This window comes from Seriola aureovittata, chromosome 17 (genome assembly GCF_021018895.1).
Source record: "Seriola aureovittata isolate HTS-2021-v1 ecotype China chromosome 17, ASM2101889v1, whole genome shotgun sequence".
Classification (NCBI taxonomy): Eukaryota; Metazoa; Chordata; class Actinopteri; order Carangiformes; family Carangidae; genus Seriola; species Seriola aureovittata.
Window position 1 is genome coordinate 15,440,598 of NC_079380.1, and position 18,685 is coordinate 15,459,282.

General features: G+C 41.6%; 2 protein-coding genes across 2 annotated transcripts in view; one reads left to right on the forward strand and one right to left on the reverse strand.

Moving 5' to 3' along the window:
- The window catches only part of zgc:161969 (uncharacterized protein LOC569044 homolog), a 107,576-nt gene that overhangs the window by 23,083 nt on the left and 65,808 nt on the right, over window positions 1–18,685 (reverse strand). The gene's annotated exons all lie outside the window — the stretch shown is intronic.
- On the forward strand, window positions 2,419–18,092 carry LOC130185457 (voltage-dependent calcium channel gamma-1 subunit-like). The gene is made up of 4 exons (XM_056401936.1): window positions 2,419–2,659; window positions 11,711–11,785; window positions 13,298–13,435; window positions 13,908–18,092. The coding sequence occupies exons 1-4, from the start codon at window positions 2,419–2,421 to the stop codon at window positions 14,138–14,140; spliced, it is 687 nt and encodes a 228-aa protein (XP_056257911.1). The 3' UTR covers window positions 14,141–18,092.

An 18,685-nucleotide genomic window follows, 5' to 3' on the forward strand; every position in this document is an offset into this window, starting at 1 on the left:
TCCCTCTCTCTATCTCTCTCTCCCTCTCTCTCTCTCTCTCTCTCTCTGTTCTACACTCTTTCACAAACACACACAAAAACAAGTCTCAGCATCATTGCATTGTCTTGAAACACTTTCCCTTCACTCTCTGCTTCAGATGTGTTAAAAAGCCACAGCTGCGTGAGCGTTGTCAGGGCTGAAAATGGGCCAGAGTCCTGTCTAAAGTGGGGCACAGTGGTTTATAAAAAGCATGTCCATTTACTAAAGTATTTCATAGGGAAAAGGCTGATTATGCCTCAGAGATGTATCAGGTTTTTAGTTTTTCCCTCCCCCAATTTTTAGTAAAGCCATCAATAGCATCTGAGTGCAGCATCAGATCATTATCTTAGAGTTGAAATGAAAAGTCTTTTATGAGAGCCACTTGTAGGATTTTGGCGAAAAGTTTACTCTAATTGCCTCTGGAAGATCATATATATCCAAGAACAATGACAGAGCTGATTTATTAAACAGAAGAAAACATAAAATTCAAAAAATCTGTTGTTTGCTGCCTAAATAATCATATTTAAAACTGTATAAACTGGCTAAATCTCAAATTTTAGATGTCCTAAGTCAAAGCCCTTTTTCTGTCTTTCCAAATCTAGATCAGCTGCTGATATCAGGCTGGACCCTTGTCTCAAACCTTGACTGCTGATTGGCTAAATATGTAGATCAGCTCATTCAGATGACAACTAATAAAGGAAATCTCCCCCCCAGGAGTCCCCAGGCACGCAGCGCCTGAGACAACTGAACTGGAAACGGATCAGACTGAATAAGAATACGAGAGAGATGTGACGGGGAACGTTCTAGACAAACGATGGATTGATAAGTAGTTGGAGTATTTGGAATGGCACTGAAATATTGAACAGGACTGTCAAAGAGTTTTCATCACATTGTCTTTGATGTTGTGGTTGGAAGCACAGAACCGGATCGCTCACAATCAAATACACTTTGTTAAAATGAAAGTGTCTGATCGTGACCCGACATCAGAATGGTCAAATAATAGGTGTAATAGGTGTGAGCACTTCCCGGTACATCTTCATCTCGAAGCTGAATGGCCTAAGCTCACCAGCGGCGACTAGGGAGGGAGAGGAAGAGAGGAGAGAGGTAGAAACTAGGGCACTGCTATCTGGCCCCTTTTTACCAACCACCAGGCACAAGGCAGAGAAAGAGAAAGAAAGAGCCGTGGACAGGAGAACAGGAGAGAGGAGAGGACATCAGAAGTGTAGTGAAGCTGTAGACAAGACAGGGGAACCTCTGGAGTCAACATCTGGCCTCAAGGACCTGAAGAAAAACAAAGGCAGCCTTGACTGTCTTTCGCAGGCTTTACGATCACACACACTCTATCTATACACACACTAGCATTTCACTTACTCGTGTCACAGACACAGACACACACACGCGCAAAAACACAGGCACGCGCACACACACCTCCACAACTGTGCACACAGTCACATACACACAGACACACACGCACGCGCACGCACACACACGCGCGCACACACACACACACACACACACACACACACACACACACACACACACACACACACACACACACACACACACACACACACACACACTGGACAGCAACATGTTTGAGGAGCAGGCGACCAAGGTCAAGATCACGTCTGTGGTGATTTTGGTGGGCATGTCGTCGATGCTGGCGGCGGTGGTGACTGACCACTGGGCCGTGCTCAGCCCACGGGTGGAGAAGCTCAACGCCACCTGCGAGGCAGCCCACTTTGGCCTCTGGAGGCTCTGCAAGAAGAGCATCTTCATTGTGGAGGCGGACCCCCAGGGCAAAGGCTGTGGCCCCATCAGCTTACCTGGAGGTATGGAGCTTAGGAAAATGTGTTTTATTTGTCATCATTGTGAATGTGTTGTGTAGTTGCTGACTGACAGCTCCCCTGGCTTGAAATAATCCTGGATGTAAAATCACAGCGAGGAGTTTTTCTTCTTTTCTTATGGTGGAAAGTGGACTGGAAGCTGCTCAGAAATATTTATGCGTCTGTGTAAGCATGAAGGTCAAAGTCTCTGCTATCACCCGTCTACTCACTTGAATCACAGCTAGAATTAAGCCTTGACTATGACATATGTGGGTTTCATCTCTTCACGTTTCCTTGTATATGCACCACAAACAGTCAAAGAAAAACTGCATTTATTTTTTTCCCACAAGTCTTGGGACATCAACAGTCTCGGTTGGTGTCAGCCTTTTCTTCCACTCATGCTCTCCCTGCCTCCGTCTGTGTGTCCGTCCTATCCCGCTATTTTCTCCCCCCTCACAAACATAAGCCAGTATACTGTATATGCTGGCATTTAAATATACTTGTGCGCACGCACGCACACACACACACACACACACCACACACACACACACACACATATATACTGGACAGCAACATGTTTGAGGAGCAGGCGACCAAGGTCAAGATCACGTCTGTGGTGATTTTGGTGGGCATGTCGTCGATGCTGGCGGCGGTGGTGACTGACCACTGGGCCGTGCTCAGCCCACGGGTGGAGAAGCTCAACGCCACCTGCGAGGCAGCCCACTTTGGCCTCTGGAGGCTCTGCAAGAAGAGCATCTTCATTGTGGAGGCGGACCCCCAGGGCAAAGGCTGTGGCCCCATCAGCTTACCTGGAGGTATGGAGCTTAGGAAAATGTGTTTTATTTGTCATCATTGTGAATGTGTTGTGTAGTTGCTGACTGACAGCTCCCCTGGCTTGAAATAATCCTGGATGTAAAATCACAGCGAGGAGTTTTTCTTCTTTTCTTATGGTGGAAAGTGGACTGGAAGCTGCTCAGAAATATTTATGCGTCTGTGTAAGCATGAAGGTCAAAGTCTCTGCTATCACCCGTCTACTCACTTGAATCACAGCTAGAATTAAGCCTTGACTATGACATATGTGGGTTTCATCTCTTCACGTTTCCTTGTATATGCACCACAAACAGTCAAAGAAAAACTGCATTTATTTTTTTCCCACAAGTCTTGGGACATCAACAGTCTCGGTTGGTGTCAGCCTTTTCTTCCACTCATGCTCTCCCTGCCTCCGTCTGTGTGTCCGTCCTATCCCGCTATTTTCTCCCCCCTCACAAACATAAGCCAGTATACTGTATATGCTGGCATTTAAATATACTTGTGCGCACGCACGCACACACACACACACACACACACACACACACACACACACACATATATATATATATATATATACACAGAAACACAAACTTGTGTTTGGACTGAATGTGTGAGACTTCTGTAGCCAGCCTCTCACTGAACCATCATTATCTTCCAGAGAGGAAGTCTCTGAACAGACTGACAATTAAGCACACTCAAACAGCTGAAGTCAAGTGCGTAATGGAAGAGTATCGCAGCTATACTCCACATTTAATGTGACAAAAACATGAATCTGTTCTGTCTGGGCTGATGGTTTCTCAATGTAAGATGAGAACCAAGCAAAGCTCCTATTTCTTTCGTTTTTCTGCCACTCCATTTTTTTCGGGTGGCCTCTCAGATCTCAACCGGAAGTTTTACATAATTTGTCAGCATGCTGTTTGACTCTCCCTATTCTAAAATGTAAGATCATAAGATGCTATTTAACTTCTTTGTCTATTGTTCAGTCTGAGTGACAGTTTTAAAGCAGATCTGAGGTTGGCTTTGATCAGCCCAGACACGAGACTGACAAGAGAGCAGGAATTCACTGAATTCAAGCAGCATTTTCTGATGCCACTGATAAAGCTTGACTTGCACAGTGTTTAAACGTTTGTGGCCAAACTTCTCACTTCATCACAAGCTTTTAAAAAGGAAAAAAAAAAAAAAAAACTAAAAAGAGGGACAGGCTGCGTGCGGCATCAGTGTCAATAAGTCCAAAGATAATCTTCAAGACACAAGTCAGTTTTGGATGTTTTTTCCCATCCTTGCATAACATTGCATACAGTGAAGCGATTAAAAAAAAAGTAACTCAAAATCATTCCGTCATGTATTTAAAAGTCCACTTCTCCAAAATAGTCTTGTAGCTTTAATTACTGGCACTCCTTGAAGACAGCCAGCCCTGGGTGTCTCGCTGCTCTCGCTGGCCTCTGGCTGTGTGTGCGTGCCTTGCAGCCTAACAGAAAGATTTCACTCTGACTCTATCAATGACTTATCCCCCGGCTCCAGCACCTCAGGATCAGTGCAGGTCTTAATGAAGTGTGGCTTCCCACTCCAGCTCATGAGTTAGGGTACACCTGGGAGACTCGGGAGGGATGAAGAGGATTGGGGGAAGAAAGAAGTCTGCATGGGTGGATAGAGGGAGGGATGCCTCTGTTGTCCAGGAAAAGGAAGGGGGGGGGGCTTACAGTGTCCCAAGAGGGAGGGGGGCTTTCAGTCATGAGAGATGTTACTGTACTACGTTTTAGGTATTGCATGTTCAGGAACCAGAAAAAGAGGGCCAGTAGACAGAGAAGGAGACGGACAAGAGGTATGACAGCTGCCTGTCATATAATACGACAAGTACATGGATATTGATGACCCCCAGAACACATTCTTGGTGTAAAATGGAGACAGAAAACTCTGTTTACACCAGTAGTTGGAGATTTTTTTGACAAGCCAATCACCTGTGGAGTGAAAGAGGGGCACATTGTCGCTGACAGACTCCCAACTCCAATATGATGAATGATCCAGATACAACCTTCACAATCTGACAGCAACAGTAAAACGGTTTCGGAATATCTGTGCAGATTCCCAGCTGCTTTACAGACAGACTGACTATAGAGAGACCATCTGACAAACTACATGTGTTGGCAGCTTTCCTTTCGGTAAAGCAAAGGGGACTTCGGCACAGTGCACAGGGCTCCACCCTCCTTAAGTCTGCTGCTGCTGCCTGAAAGAAATATCAGCTGTTTCGTTAGAGACCCCTGTGGCTACATTCCCACAACCACATGATGTTTCTACATTTGGATTATGAGAGAAAATGAGTCATTCTCTAATAGGTCTAGGGATTTGGCATGTGGCTGTGTGCTCCCACGCCAGGCTTAATAGTTTTGGTTATACAAGCCCATTTGTTGCCCCGGTGTCATCAGAGATGGATCTACGAGTGAGGTGGCGTGTCCCCGGCCACAGAGTGGTTCGCAACTCCTCTGTCCGTGCCTTTCGCTACACGTGACGTGGAGATGGGATTTGGTAAGATGCCGGTTGGTCAGTTTCTATTCTGTTTTATGAAAGTGAGTTTCACAGACTGTCCTCACCAGGTGAAGCCGATGTCTGTGGGGGGGAAAAGGCTAAATGCAAACTTATCAGTTTGCTGATTGTCCTCCAGTGGCCAAGAAAAGACATCTAAAGGCTAATGGGTACTTTCTCTGCTGACACCCGACTGGTCGATTTGCGAAGTTGGTGTAGTTTGACAACAGAGAGAAAAACAGCTGCTCTCGGACCTCAGTGGTTTACCTCTTCCTTGATAGAAGGCTATCAGGAGTGGCAGCTTGGCTGAGTGCTGAAGGCTTGGCTAGGCTGCATGCTTTGGGTGAAATTTCACCCAAATAATTGTGTTTCATATGTGATAAGTTCTCGTGTGCCAGTGATTGCACTTCATAAGCCAGCCAACCTCAGGCAACAACATGAACACTTCATGACAAGGTCTGCAAAATTCAACCCATAATGCAGTTGGACAGTTCTGAACAAATTCTGTAATAATTTTGGTTCAATTAGCAACAAGACAGCTGTGAAAAGTACACATCTACTCTTACTGGCATGTTGTAGGATGCTTAAGTCTGTGAGCTTCTGGAAGCAAACAGAGCTCTACTACATGGGTCTACATAAGTAATTGGCCACTGAGTTTAGAGCCTATAATGGAGTGGCCAGCTGGCTAAAATTGCCACACCAGCGTTACTTTACCTGTTTCTCAATCTAATGTGTGTTGTAGGTTGAGTGTTGAACACATAAGCAATGCACAGTGGTGTTAAAAAAAAAAATTCAGAGTTGATCGAGAGTGCACTATAACAGATTACATTCTTGATTAGCATTATACCCAAGCAAGTAGCGGTGATTGGACTTAATAACATGCATTTGCATTTTCCCAAAGAGAGGGAGCGTTAGTCGCAAAGAGGCGCGTACACAAACACTTTTTCATATAGGCAAAATTACACTGCTTTTGCGGACGGGTTGCATAACAATGGCATAAAAGCGGTGAACCCAAATGACTTTTGAAATTAGCTTCCCACAAATGACGCATGACAGCTTGAGTGCTGTAAAAACCAAACAAACACTTTATGGATCACATCATGCTGCTCGGCTGGGAAATAAAGAGCATATAAATGTTGCTTTTGTGTGCATGTGTGCGTTCCTACACAAACAATATGTGCGCAAAGGCAGCACGGAGGAAGGGATTTTATTATTAGTGATGTTTAAGAGTTTCCAAGAGGTCAAGCATCACATTTTCAGTTCTACAGAGCACTTACACCTTCAAAAAATAAAAAAATCTTCCTCCTCTGCTTTTTTCAGTGACACACTGCTTGTGCTGGTGCCCCCAATTCATACCCTCAAAAACACAGATGTCACCTTGAACCACCATTTTTAATTTTTTAATTTTTTTTTTGTCATTTTCCTCTCTAGTCTGCCAGGTTCCTGTTTCTAGTGCAGAGCCAAAACTGTGGAGGTGTGGTGCTGATTTGGCATTCAGAAAAAAGCGAGAGGTTCAAAATTTGACTGAATCACTCCCCATTATGTAAATTTGAAACACAAAAAAGGAAATACATATTCAGAGATGCCATCACTTACATAATGTGATGCTAATATGCGGTTTGTGGCCATTGTGATGATGACAGTCTAACTTTAGTGGTTTGAATTTCATGATAAAGGCCAGGCCACACACACACACACACACACACACACAACACACACACACACACACACACACACACACGCACACGCACACGCACACGCAAACGAACATACAGGATCATGAGGGCCATGAGGACTCTCCTGTGCTGTTGTGTCCCAATTATCACTAGTTCCTAGTGGAATAGCCATTCAAATACCACCACCCATCCTATTCACATTGACCCAGAATTAGTCGGTCATTCCGCCTGGCTAGAAAAAGAACAACCCCCCTTTCATCACCTAAAAAACCCATCTTCTGTGAAAGTCCTGTGAAAGAAATAAAAGCTATTTTCAGGGCAAACGTGCAAGTCATCTGCACAGCTGTCATTATATGTAAAAAGATGGAAATATCATAATAATTTAGTTAAAAGTCAGTTAATTTTTGATGTTCATGTATCCTCAAAACTTCCAAGGATAAATGTGAAAGTGGGCGGCAGGAGCAGAGAACTGAAAAAAGGAAAAGTAAAACCATAAGAATACCAAACTGAAAGAACAATGAATAAGAAAGTTGAAGTGACAGGTATAATGACAGGTGGAAAGGGGAGAGCGGAGACGAGGAAGAAGAAGTGTATAGTAGAAGCTGCAAAGAGAGGAGGAGGCTGCGCAGCGTAATGGAAAGAGGTGAAACTAAAATGACAGGCGATACCTCGCTCTAATCACTCTCCCCCCCGGAACTAAATCTCCCCATTAGCCGGACTGCAAGGTCAATGATACGCTCCCAGATGTGTTCCTCCACACTGAATGTTCACCATCTAGACTTAAGAAACACGCCAGATTACTTTTTTAAACTTCTTTGGGTTCTTTCATGACAAAATGTGAGTGTTTACAGAGTAACAGTATAATCTGTTTTTATGACACATTATTGGCAACAAAAGTTTTTCACAATCAACTACCTCACACCACCCCACGTCAAATAACCCGAACTATCACTTTAAGGCAAGAGGGAACACAGTAAGCAATTGTTAGAATTGGAACCGCAGTGTTAAAAACCTCTTTGAAAAGTCTGTCAGGAATAAAATCTGAAGGACTCGATGAAGGCTTTAATTTGTTTTCATTGTGTCATTTCTGGTACTTAATGAAAGGGGCTTAAAGTTCTATTCAATGGTTAAAAGTCAATGGTTTTGAAAAGACTTTCCGGGGTTTGTTGTCATGACCTGGCTTCTTTTATTGATTTCTGATAGATATACATTAGTTACTTCATAATCTGATGAGAAACTACCAGAGGGTCCTTTCTCCATTTCCATTCTGCTTGTCTGCATTTTCTATTTATTTCCCTGGTGTTGTTTTTCAGCCAAGGCATGCTGTGAGTTGATTTGACTTTCTGGATTTTTACAGCTTCTATGGAGGCAAGTCCTTCACATGTATTGTTGAAGTTGAATTTTTCTGAAGACATATTTGAATCATGCTTATTGATTTGTGTAGATGCGGCGGGAAGGCCTTATGAAAGCTATCAGCAAACTTTGCATTGAGGGCAGGCTAAGAAACCTAAGTAGCACTGTGGAAGGAGGGACTGCTTTATTAGTGAGATTTTGGGGGTCTGTAGTATAACACACAAAGTAGTGGGGGCTTGCCATTTATGATAAAACCAAGTGATTCAAATGAAAAGTTTCCAACTGAGTTGTAGGAACATTTAAAATTCTCCCTGTGAAACTGCCAGACCACCTCCACCACCTCCTGGCTGCTGAAACTAATTAAAACCAGGAGGACATGCTTCATTCAGTGCAACACAGTCACATGGACTTGACCAAGTCTCAGTTACATTGGAAAAATACCTGTTCAGGACTGGAGCATCCACTGCATGGGAGCTAAGGTGCTAGTATATGGGAATTAAGTGTAATGTTAGCCATGTCTTTCTTTTCGTTTGCTTTGGGGAAGTTCACACACCGGAAACTCCAGCCAAAGTGATGTTAAATAGCATTATTTTTGGCCTCATACACAAATCCCTTCCTCTCGTAAAAGTGAGAGGTGATATTTAAGTTGCCACAGCTAGAAATTATGCTTTTGTTTACGTCTGTGTGAAATGGAAGATCTGTTGTCTCAAAATGTACTGCAAATTCTGAGTGGCAAATCTGGCAACTGCTTTAGCTGTGCCATGCCAGAAAGGAAAAATTGACAGACATAGCAACAGTAACTAAGGAGGGTGGGCTTAGTGAACAGTCAATTAGGCTAATTATTACCTTTAAAAAATCATTTTCTTTCACTGCTCTCGACATTATCCTTCTTCAATCACGAATCACAGAAAAATAGTGGCTCAGTCTTTTGAAGCTTCGTTAGTATAAATCAAAGGTCTTTCTATTTTGTCTTAGTGTGGTGAGCAGATAATAGTCTTCATAGAGAGTAGGGCAAGAGTAAATCTTATAGCTTCACCCAAACACATACAGTGCACTCAGACCCCTTCACTTTTGTCACATTTTGTTATGTTGCAGCCTAAAATCATTTAAAGTCACTCCCCCCTCCTCATTCTACACTCAGTACCCCATAATGACAAAATGAAAACAGAATTTATCAAAAAGGAAAAACTGAAATATGACAGTGACACAAGTATTCAGACCCTTTGCTATGACACTTGAACTTATGGCTCATTTGCCTCCATTTCTCTTGATCATCTGTGATCTAGACTAGTTTCTACACCTTGACTATCCAACTGTCCAAAGATATGGAAATGCACACACCTGTCTATACAAGGGCAATGCATATCAGGAAAAAAAGCAAGAGCCCGGTGGCCAGCATCTTTCTTAGAGGGAAGAAGTTTGGAACAACCAGGACTCTACCTAAAGCTGGCAGTCCGGCTAAACTGAGCAACCAGGGAGAAGGGCCTTGGTAAAAGAGGTGACCAAGACCCCGATGGTCACTCTGGCTGAGCTGCAGAGATCCTGTGATGCGAGACAATCCACTGATTTGGATTTTATCGCAAAGTGTCCAGACTGAAGCCTCTCCTCAGTGAAAGACACATGAAGGCTGCTTGGAGTTCAAAAAAGCATCTAAAGGACTCACAGACTGAGGAAACCAGGCACTGCTCATCACCTACCCAGTACCATCCCAACAGTGAAGCATGGTGGTGGCAGCATCATTGTGTGGAGGTGTTTTTCAGCGCAGGGACAGGGAGACTGGTCAGGGTTGAGGGAAAGCTGAGAGGAGCAGAGATATCCTAAATGATAATGGGCCAGATAGCTCAGGACCTCAGACCGGGCTGAAGTTTCGCCTTCATACAGGACAATGACCCTAAGCAAACAGTCAACACAGGAGTGGCTTAGGGACAACTCTGTGAATATGCTTGAGTAGCCCAGCCAGAGCTCCGACTCAAACCCAATCAAACATCTCTGGAGTGACTTGAAAATGGCCGTCCAACCTGACAGAGCTTAAGAGAGAGAGAGAGAGATGAGAGAGGCTAATGAAAAAAATGTATTTGCAGTTCCAAGCTGCTCTGTGAGCCAACCCCCAGTTCCCCCCACTGCCAGCATGTCCGTCCCCTCAAACACACACACACACACCTAAGGTTGCATGCTATTACACACACATCCACCAAATGCACACGCACACACTCCCCTTGATATGCCTTTACATGAGTAAATAGATAGGACTAGCCAAGACCTGCAGCAGCCTGTTGCTAGGTTACCTCTTTAGTGATTCTTTCTCATCCTGGGTAACAAACAGCTCGTCTGTTGCCTGGTACACACATACGCACACATAGTATATGCACACGCGCACGCACGCACACACGCACACACACACACACATGCAGACGAGCAGACACGACACACAAACATTGTCCATCTCTGTGTCAACGGAGAGAGCACCTGCCTGCTTTATGGGTTTAATCTCAGCAAGAAAGGATGGTGAGTGGAAGAAAGAGGGGACACTTACTTGGCCTTTATGTCCTCTTCACCCCTCCCTCCCAGCCCAGCTGCCCTGAGACAAATAGATAAATGGATGTGTGGGAAATGACTGCACCCAGGAATCTGTTTTCTATATGAGGCTATATTGAAGATTGTGGTCAAAGGACTAGAGTTTGGGCCAGCAAAGTGTAGAAATGTATCATTGCTGTTTACAAATTGGTGTGAACTCATTTCTGAGATGCAAACACATGCCAACATGAGGGACAGAGATATTTTATTCTAGGATGACGGCAAGTCACAAAGCACTGCTGTGATATGGAGGGCGGCGTTGAACGTGCATCTGATCAAACAGCCAAAGACGAACCGTAACAGTTGTGCATGCTGATTCTTTACCAATTTAGAAACAAGACAGATATGTGGTTTTATGCTTGGATAACACACAACACACACTTTATACTTCATTTTATGACATAATGGGGAAGAAGAATGTCTTTCAACCAAAGTGGCACAAGTTCAAGCTGCTGGGTTTTTGCACGTATCCACTCTGGTTAAGCATTCATGAGCCTTAATCTCCTGGGTTGTGAGATAATACAGTGAGGCATCAGTCCGTAGAACTGCAGTTTGATTTCAAGGAAGACAATATTTATTTACAAAATTGTGAGGATATAAATGGGTAAATCTTTGCCAGAGATGTAAGGTTTCTAGACACATAAGACATAAGGCCTTTAAAGAACATGTAATGATTGAATAACTTTTCTAGCTGAAAATGAAGTAACGGAATACACGGAGTAGCAACAGACCAACCCCGAATTCCAATAGCTGTTTGCCTCATTAATGTATGTGTATTTGTTAGATTTCTAATGGGATCCACCAAGAGATTTAACATTTACATTGGTATTACAGACGCAACCTGAGCTACTGTATCTGCTGTCTCTCACTCTCCTGTTTCATCTCTTTCTCTCTGTCTCCCCCTTTTTCTCACCCTCCTGTCTTACTCTGCAGCGAAAAACTGCTCCTACTTCAAACACTTTACATCGGGGGAAGAAGCTGAAGTTTTTGAAGTCAAGACCCAGAAAGGTGGGTGCCCGCTCACTGCCTCCCAGACTACATGTTACAGATCCTGTTTCTTTTTTTTTTTTTCGGACCCAACTTTCTGTCGGTGTGAAAAAGATTAACAGAAATGGAAGTAAAAGGAAAAGAGGTGTGCAGTAAATTGGCATCTTCTATAAGGATATAAGCTCTGACATATCACATACCCACATAATACGGCGCACAACATGTGAGGAAATACACACACGTCATGTGTAAGACCCCAGCAATATACAAACACTGTAACCTGTGTTTTCTACAGTTCCTTTCCCACACAACTAATTTGCAATAGCAGCTACATTTTGTAGGAAATGCTAATGCTGCCTGGAATGCTGTTTTTCAGTTACAGTGCAGACCATCTCTCAGATAAGAAAACAATCTGTTGCAATATCCTCTGATTTCTATCCTCTCATCTTCCCTGCTTTAGGGAGATTGTTATGTTCAAAGTAAACGTATTTCCAGGAAACGGCGCCTTTGTTCCTACGTTGGTGAGCTGACCCTTTCAGCTCTCTGACAGACACTGAGGAACATGCAAGGAACACACTCTCGAAGTTTGAGATAAATTGCAGTAGATGTACAGTACAGTGTACAGGACACGACTATATCTCGGTGAAATCAGTGAAGACACACATTGAAAACTGTAAATCTAAAAGGGTTTCATACGTGGTGCAAGGTCGACAGGATGGTACATTATACACTATATATATTTACATATATATATACATATATATGTATAGGTGAAAGAAAAAAAAAACTGTTGCAGGGGGATGCAGCTTTAGAGAGAAGAGCAATGACAGTCTTGACCGGCCCGCTACACAGAATACAATTTTAAGAAATAAATGATAAATAAAGCTGCAAATCTGTTGATGTAACAGAACAGAGAGAAAAAACATGCACACAGGAAATGCATAAACACACACACACACACACACACACACTTTTGCACACATGCATACCCCCAGACCACCAGTCCTCAAACAGACTAAGACAGAATAAGCCCGACCTACACTGGAGAGGCTGAGTTGAAGGTTATTGTACACATTAGAGTTATTCCACAGTTGTGATGTTGAAACGGCACAGGCTGCTCCAAGGATCATTTCTATCACAGTTGGAGTGTTACAGAGAAGGAAAGACTAGATTATCTTTATCTGACAAACAGACAGGAGGGGAGGCAGGCAGGAAGAAGGAGGGAGAGATGTTCTAATCATCTTGTTATAAGCCTGCAGCATCTTATCTGTCATGCAAACGGCATTATTGCCAGTTTGGATAAATGACTGTTGTTTTTCAAGTGAGGCTAATTTAAAGGCTAATTATCTGTGTCATAACTCGCCAGAGTGCAATATTGAAACAATTATTATGTAAACGATACTGCAATCTCCCCTTCTGTTCCTACCCACTCCCTCAATATTCCTCCCTCACTGTTTTTTTTAATCTGTCTTCATGATCTTGCTGTCTCTGTTGCATCCTTCCTCTTTTTCTATTTTTCTCCTCTTTCCTCAGAGTACAATATCTCAGCAGCAGCCATCGCCATTTTCAGTCTTTTCTTCATGATCCTGGGCACCCTCTGCGTCACCTTCTCTTTTGGGAAGGGGCGGGACTACCTGCTCCGGCCTGCTGGGATGTTCTTTGCCTTTGCAGGTCAGAAATAGCAGATGAAGTGAATCACAGATCATGCTTCGTCTATAGTGCCTCTTGTCTCTTGGTTACAGCTCAACTTGAAATGAAGTGTGCCAGTGTCATTATCATGCACACCTTTTCTTTTGGAGATGAATATTACTGATACTGCTGATTTAACAGAGTTGACAAATCTAATTTTTCACTGACAATTATTTTGAAGGGGGCAAGTGCTGATAGAGTTGTTGCAGCTCTGGGACAACATTTCAATATCTAAAAGTATGAAATTGACTGTGATGGGCGTGATCTCCCATCTAAAATCACATTTAACGTTACAGATTCAAAGGTAAAATAAAAGTGACAATCATGTAGTGCAAATGTGGAACTGTAACAGCATTTGATTAAACAATTTAGACAACACAATTGCCATGAACGCAAGTGAGGCATCTGCTTCCTACAGCCCATTACAATCCACTCTTTCTGTTTTGACTCACAGGTCTTTGCATCATCATTTCTGTTGAGGTAATGCGCCAGTCTGTCAAACGTATGATTGACAGTGATGAGACCATCTGGATTGAATACTACTACTCCTGGTCCTTTACCTGCGCCTGCGCCTCCTTCACCCTGCTCATCCTCAGTGGAATCGCCCTGCTCCTCATCTCCATGCCCCACATGCCACGTAATCCCTGGGAGACCTGCATGGATGCTGAGCCTGAGCCCTTAGATTAGCCAGAGGTGGTGCAACAGACAACCTGGTTGAACAAGTAGCCCTTTAACTACCAATTCTATCCCACATATTTATCATTTCTGCAAGCTATTTTTAAAGAGATATAAAATTTTTTAGCCGGATTTCCCACCTACAGATGTCCACTGGTTTCAGTTCATATTAGTAAAATATTAAAACCAACTTGAGAAGAGTTGCATATGAAAGATAACCACAGCAAAAACAAAGAAATTCATGTTGTCCTCATGTGGTAAATCAGCTGGAAACAGGAATGAAAACGTTACACTTAAATAATGTTTGCTGAAGAGAACCTTAAAAAAAACAACATTTACCAAACTCACATTATCAGTTCCATGTGGGTTCTGCTTGTAACTGCATTAGCCTACCAAGGTTAATATTTTTTTTACTAAAATAAACTGCAACCAGTAGATGACTGGAAGTGAAGAATGGATCGAGTACAAACAATTGTAGGAGATGCAGGTAGTAAATCAGGTAAACCCATGCAAACAAACCTGAATAGCCCTTTAAGGATTGACCATACAGGACATAGTAGGTCAACGTATATAAGATCCACATTTAAGAGTTTTGACACTTTATAGTTCAAGGACGGCTACACTGTTGGACAATCACATCGGAAAATATAATTTTTATATATGGTTTTTAGTGGCTAATCCTACAATACATGAACTGTCCAACTGCAGTCAGTGTAATAAAAGTAAAATGATTTTCAGATGCTACACTAGACAAAAATTCCGCTATGACAACAAACAAGTCATGATCAAACTTTAAGACTTAACATTTAAATTACATAGAAATAAATGACCGGATAACATTTGAAGAAAAAAAAAAAAAAAAATGTGAGCCATTGTAACACATTGTTTAAACTGGAGTGTATTGGTGTAATCGGCTACTGTCACTGCAGTCTTTTCTTTTCTCCATGGACTTTCTTCAATCAATATGTGCCACTGTCTACAGAGAGACCACCTGCCTGATTCTCCCTTGTTGACATCAGTCATTGATTTCATGTCAATGTTCAAGACCCCTGGTGACTTAAGTCCAGGAGCTCTAATATTGTCCATAGCATTTGTTAAAGCTTGGAGGTTGTGCTTTGATTGTTAGCAAATGTACTTTGCTTTTAGTGGGCATAAAAAATAAAAGCAACAGAAATATACAAAGTTTAGAAAATAACTGATGTTCGCTAAACTGCAACCCTGAACAGCGATTGTCCAGTCAAACCTCAGCAGCAGTAAATATGTACAGCAGGTCTCCTGTGACGCTGAAGATTACTCTACATGTTGGAGCAGCGTGCATGGGGCTGTAGTTAGACCGATAATTCATAGAAAGAATATGAATAGTGGTTCCTCTATAAAAAAAAAAAAAAAAAAAAAAAAGAAACTCTCCAAAAACAAACATACAAGTACAAATGTGTAAGAATTGGATTAAACATAAGATGCAAATGCTATCATGTCCGGCAAACTATACACTGCAGTGACAGCAACCTCACCCAGCATTACTTCCAAAGTCAGTGGCAATGTCAAGTTGGAAGGATGCCATCTTTTTGCCTGAGATCTTTTAGCTTCAGCCTCTCTCTTTTAGCACAGTATCATGTAGCCAGCCGTGTGTATGCCTAGCCATCAACTACATATTTAAGACCCTTTTACTTCTTTTAAAACAAATCATGAAAATATGAATTAGTCTGCCGAACACACCAACTTGTGAGGCTAATGTTAGCTTATTTAGCTAGCTATAACGACAGCTGATAAAATCAGAAAGTGATAGTTCAGCTAAAAAAAACAGATTGTCACTGTATAGAAATGAGAGGCCTGTCTTTGACTACCACTGAAATCAAGGACTGGACCATTGCTGCAAAAAAACTTTTCAAATGGTAGATGTGGTAAATCTGGGTTGACAAGCGTGACAGGTAAAGAAACAGAAACTTAATTGACTAAATAATTGTCATATAGAGAGCCAAAGTGAAACCAGAACTTTGGGCTCTGTTTTGTTCTGAATCGAACAGACCCCAAAATCCCATTCACATTTTTATCATTGCTAACAGCCAGAAGTCCAGCCTTGGAGCTGAGCCTTTCTCAACAGTATGTTGTGTGGCTCACTTGATGTGTTTAGATAAGTATGGTACATTTTTTGGAAAACAATTTAATATCATTGTAGGCAATGTTAAAAAATGTTTTAGTGGCCTTTAGCAAACACCATTTCCCATATGCCCCAGACATTTGTGAGCTAAACATCCCAGCTGGACAGAAGAGGGAGCGATTTACTTCAAACATGTTCGTAATGATAGCAGGACAGAGGAGGAGGGAACATACAACTACTGCATGGAAAAAATGATTTGAGAAGAGACCATGGGTGAGTTTTCGATGATGTTCCCACGCTGCTACACTTTGTTAAACTTGTTAAAATCATAAAGGTTTCTACTTGTTGTAGTAGAAAGTGCTGTAGTGGATGGCGATTTGACTTTGAATATGGAGCGAAATATCAAGAAACATGGTTCGATTTTCACAAAAGCAATTAAGAAAACATTAAATTGCGTTATTGAAGTTAATGAAATGGAGGCTATAGAGTGAATGTCATCTCACCTCATGACTTTGTCTCTCTATAACTGTGGGTTATGAAACATACCTTCACTTAAAATGTATAATAAACATCCATGAAGAATTGACTGCAAATTTAGAAAAAATAGAGATGTTTGTGGCCCTTATATTTTTCATTTGCAATGCTGCAGCCTATTGAATTATATTATTTTTCTTTTGGGGCCATAAATGCTTAAAGATAAAATATTTAGGATAAGTATGACACAGAGGACTTTTTCATTTAATTATTGCCTATGACTGTAAAATTCTTCCTTAATAAATCCTTAAACTTACTTCCTTATTTTTCTGTTCTGTAGACAACTATATTGTTGCTGTCAGATGAAAACCTCATTGGGACAGACTTTGCTTTTAGTGGCTTTTTAATTATTGTCATGTTCAAATCATAGATGACCTTTTCAATTCTAGTAGAATCAATATCAACACAAAAATCAATTTTCACCTGACAGCAGTAATTTTTATTTCCTGCGTAGATCTTACACAAAGGTTGTATATTGTTAATCTACCATGTTATTTTTCAGTGAGTCACACTGGCCCCAAAGTCATTCAGCTGGTGCAGGTGCACTGAAATTAAAGTTCCTTAAATGACGCCGTTTCACCGGGGAACACAAGAAGAAGAAATGATTACATTTGGCTCTGAGGTCCCACTGAGAGGAACATTTCCACTTTTCTTACTCCAATCAGAATAGTTGCTTGATCATTGTACAGGTTTATATTTTAGTAAATTAACCTTCCCTTTTCATTTTATTGACTATTTTATATAATTTGCAGTGATCATGTGAATCCTGTCATCTTGTTCAGCTGGACAGAAAAATGAACAGCTGAAAAATGGTGTTTAATACAATTTATACAACAAACCTGGAGGAGTTTCATACACAGAATGCCCACATGAATGTCCCCCATGTGAAAAAATACTCACCCAGAGTTTAGTATCTCTTGTAAACAACACACCTGATTTGTATTTTACTCTAGATTTGTAAATGCTCTGATTAAATATATGTCCATGATTGTCTTTTTTCAAAAGAATTAAAAAAGTCAATAATGCTGGTGTGAATGTTGGTATGACTTCTCTTGCACAGTGTAAAGCAATATTCAATTTCTGACATGTTGTTTTTGGTATCAGTTCTTCCACACAGGTTTTACCATCAGTGTTCTGCTAATCTTTATTGATGCATAATCGTGTTAGTTTCCCTCTGCTTGCATTCCTGTGGAAATCCTACTGAAACACATAGTATAAAAAAAAGTAGTGTCTTTCCTCCATATGGTGTTTTTATGCGTTTACCTGCAGATGGAGAAATCAATGGATGCATTTATTCAGGAAATAAAAATGGCATTTCAAGTCTTTTCTTTACCAAGCCGTCAGCTATCCTTGTGTCATTGCTCACACATTCACAGAATCGCTTCAGTCCTGGAACTTCTCAACCAGAAAATGCGGTTGAATTGAGAGACAAATCTATTGGAAATACCCCAGAGACCTTACACACACTGCAGGTCAGGGCTTTTCAAGAGTGGCTGTAATAGGTGCACAAAGCTCCTTAAATCATTCATGAGACCTTTACCTTCGAGCGCTGAGAACAGCATGGGTAGAGCGTACACTAAAACACAGCCATATGTACTCTCTGCCGCCCACGTAGGTATATAGATTACTCACCTGTTTGCATACATTCAAAAACAAACTGTTTAATATTATGTCAATTAAAATAACACACAAAAATGTTCTGCCAGTGGATCACACCTATTTTCTGCCCCTACGTTCATTTCTGCATGGTTTAAGGCTTGAATAAAAATAGTTGGGAAGTATAAATGGACTTTGGCAGGGAATACCTTTTAGTAATGCTGGAAACTTGCAGGTGCACGAACATAACATTGTGCACAGGCAAATGTGGCTCTGTAAATTATTTAAACTTGCATAAGAGACAAATAAATAGATAAATAAATAAATAA

Bases quoted from the DNA above. Each gene is read 5' to 3' on its own strand.
- LOC130185457 (XM_056401936.1), top strand. From the start codon at position 2,419: ATGTTTGAGGAGCAGGCGACCAAGGTCAAGATCACGTCTGTGGTGATT. The intron at 2,660-11,710 runs GTATGGAGCTTA...CTTACTCTGCAG, and splicing joins CCCCATCAGCTTACCTGGAG to CGAAAAACTGCTCCTACTTC. The intron at 13,436-13,907 runs GTCAGAAATAGC...TTTGACTCACAG, and splicing joins GATGTTCTTTGCCTTTGCAG to GTCTTTGCATCATCATTTCT.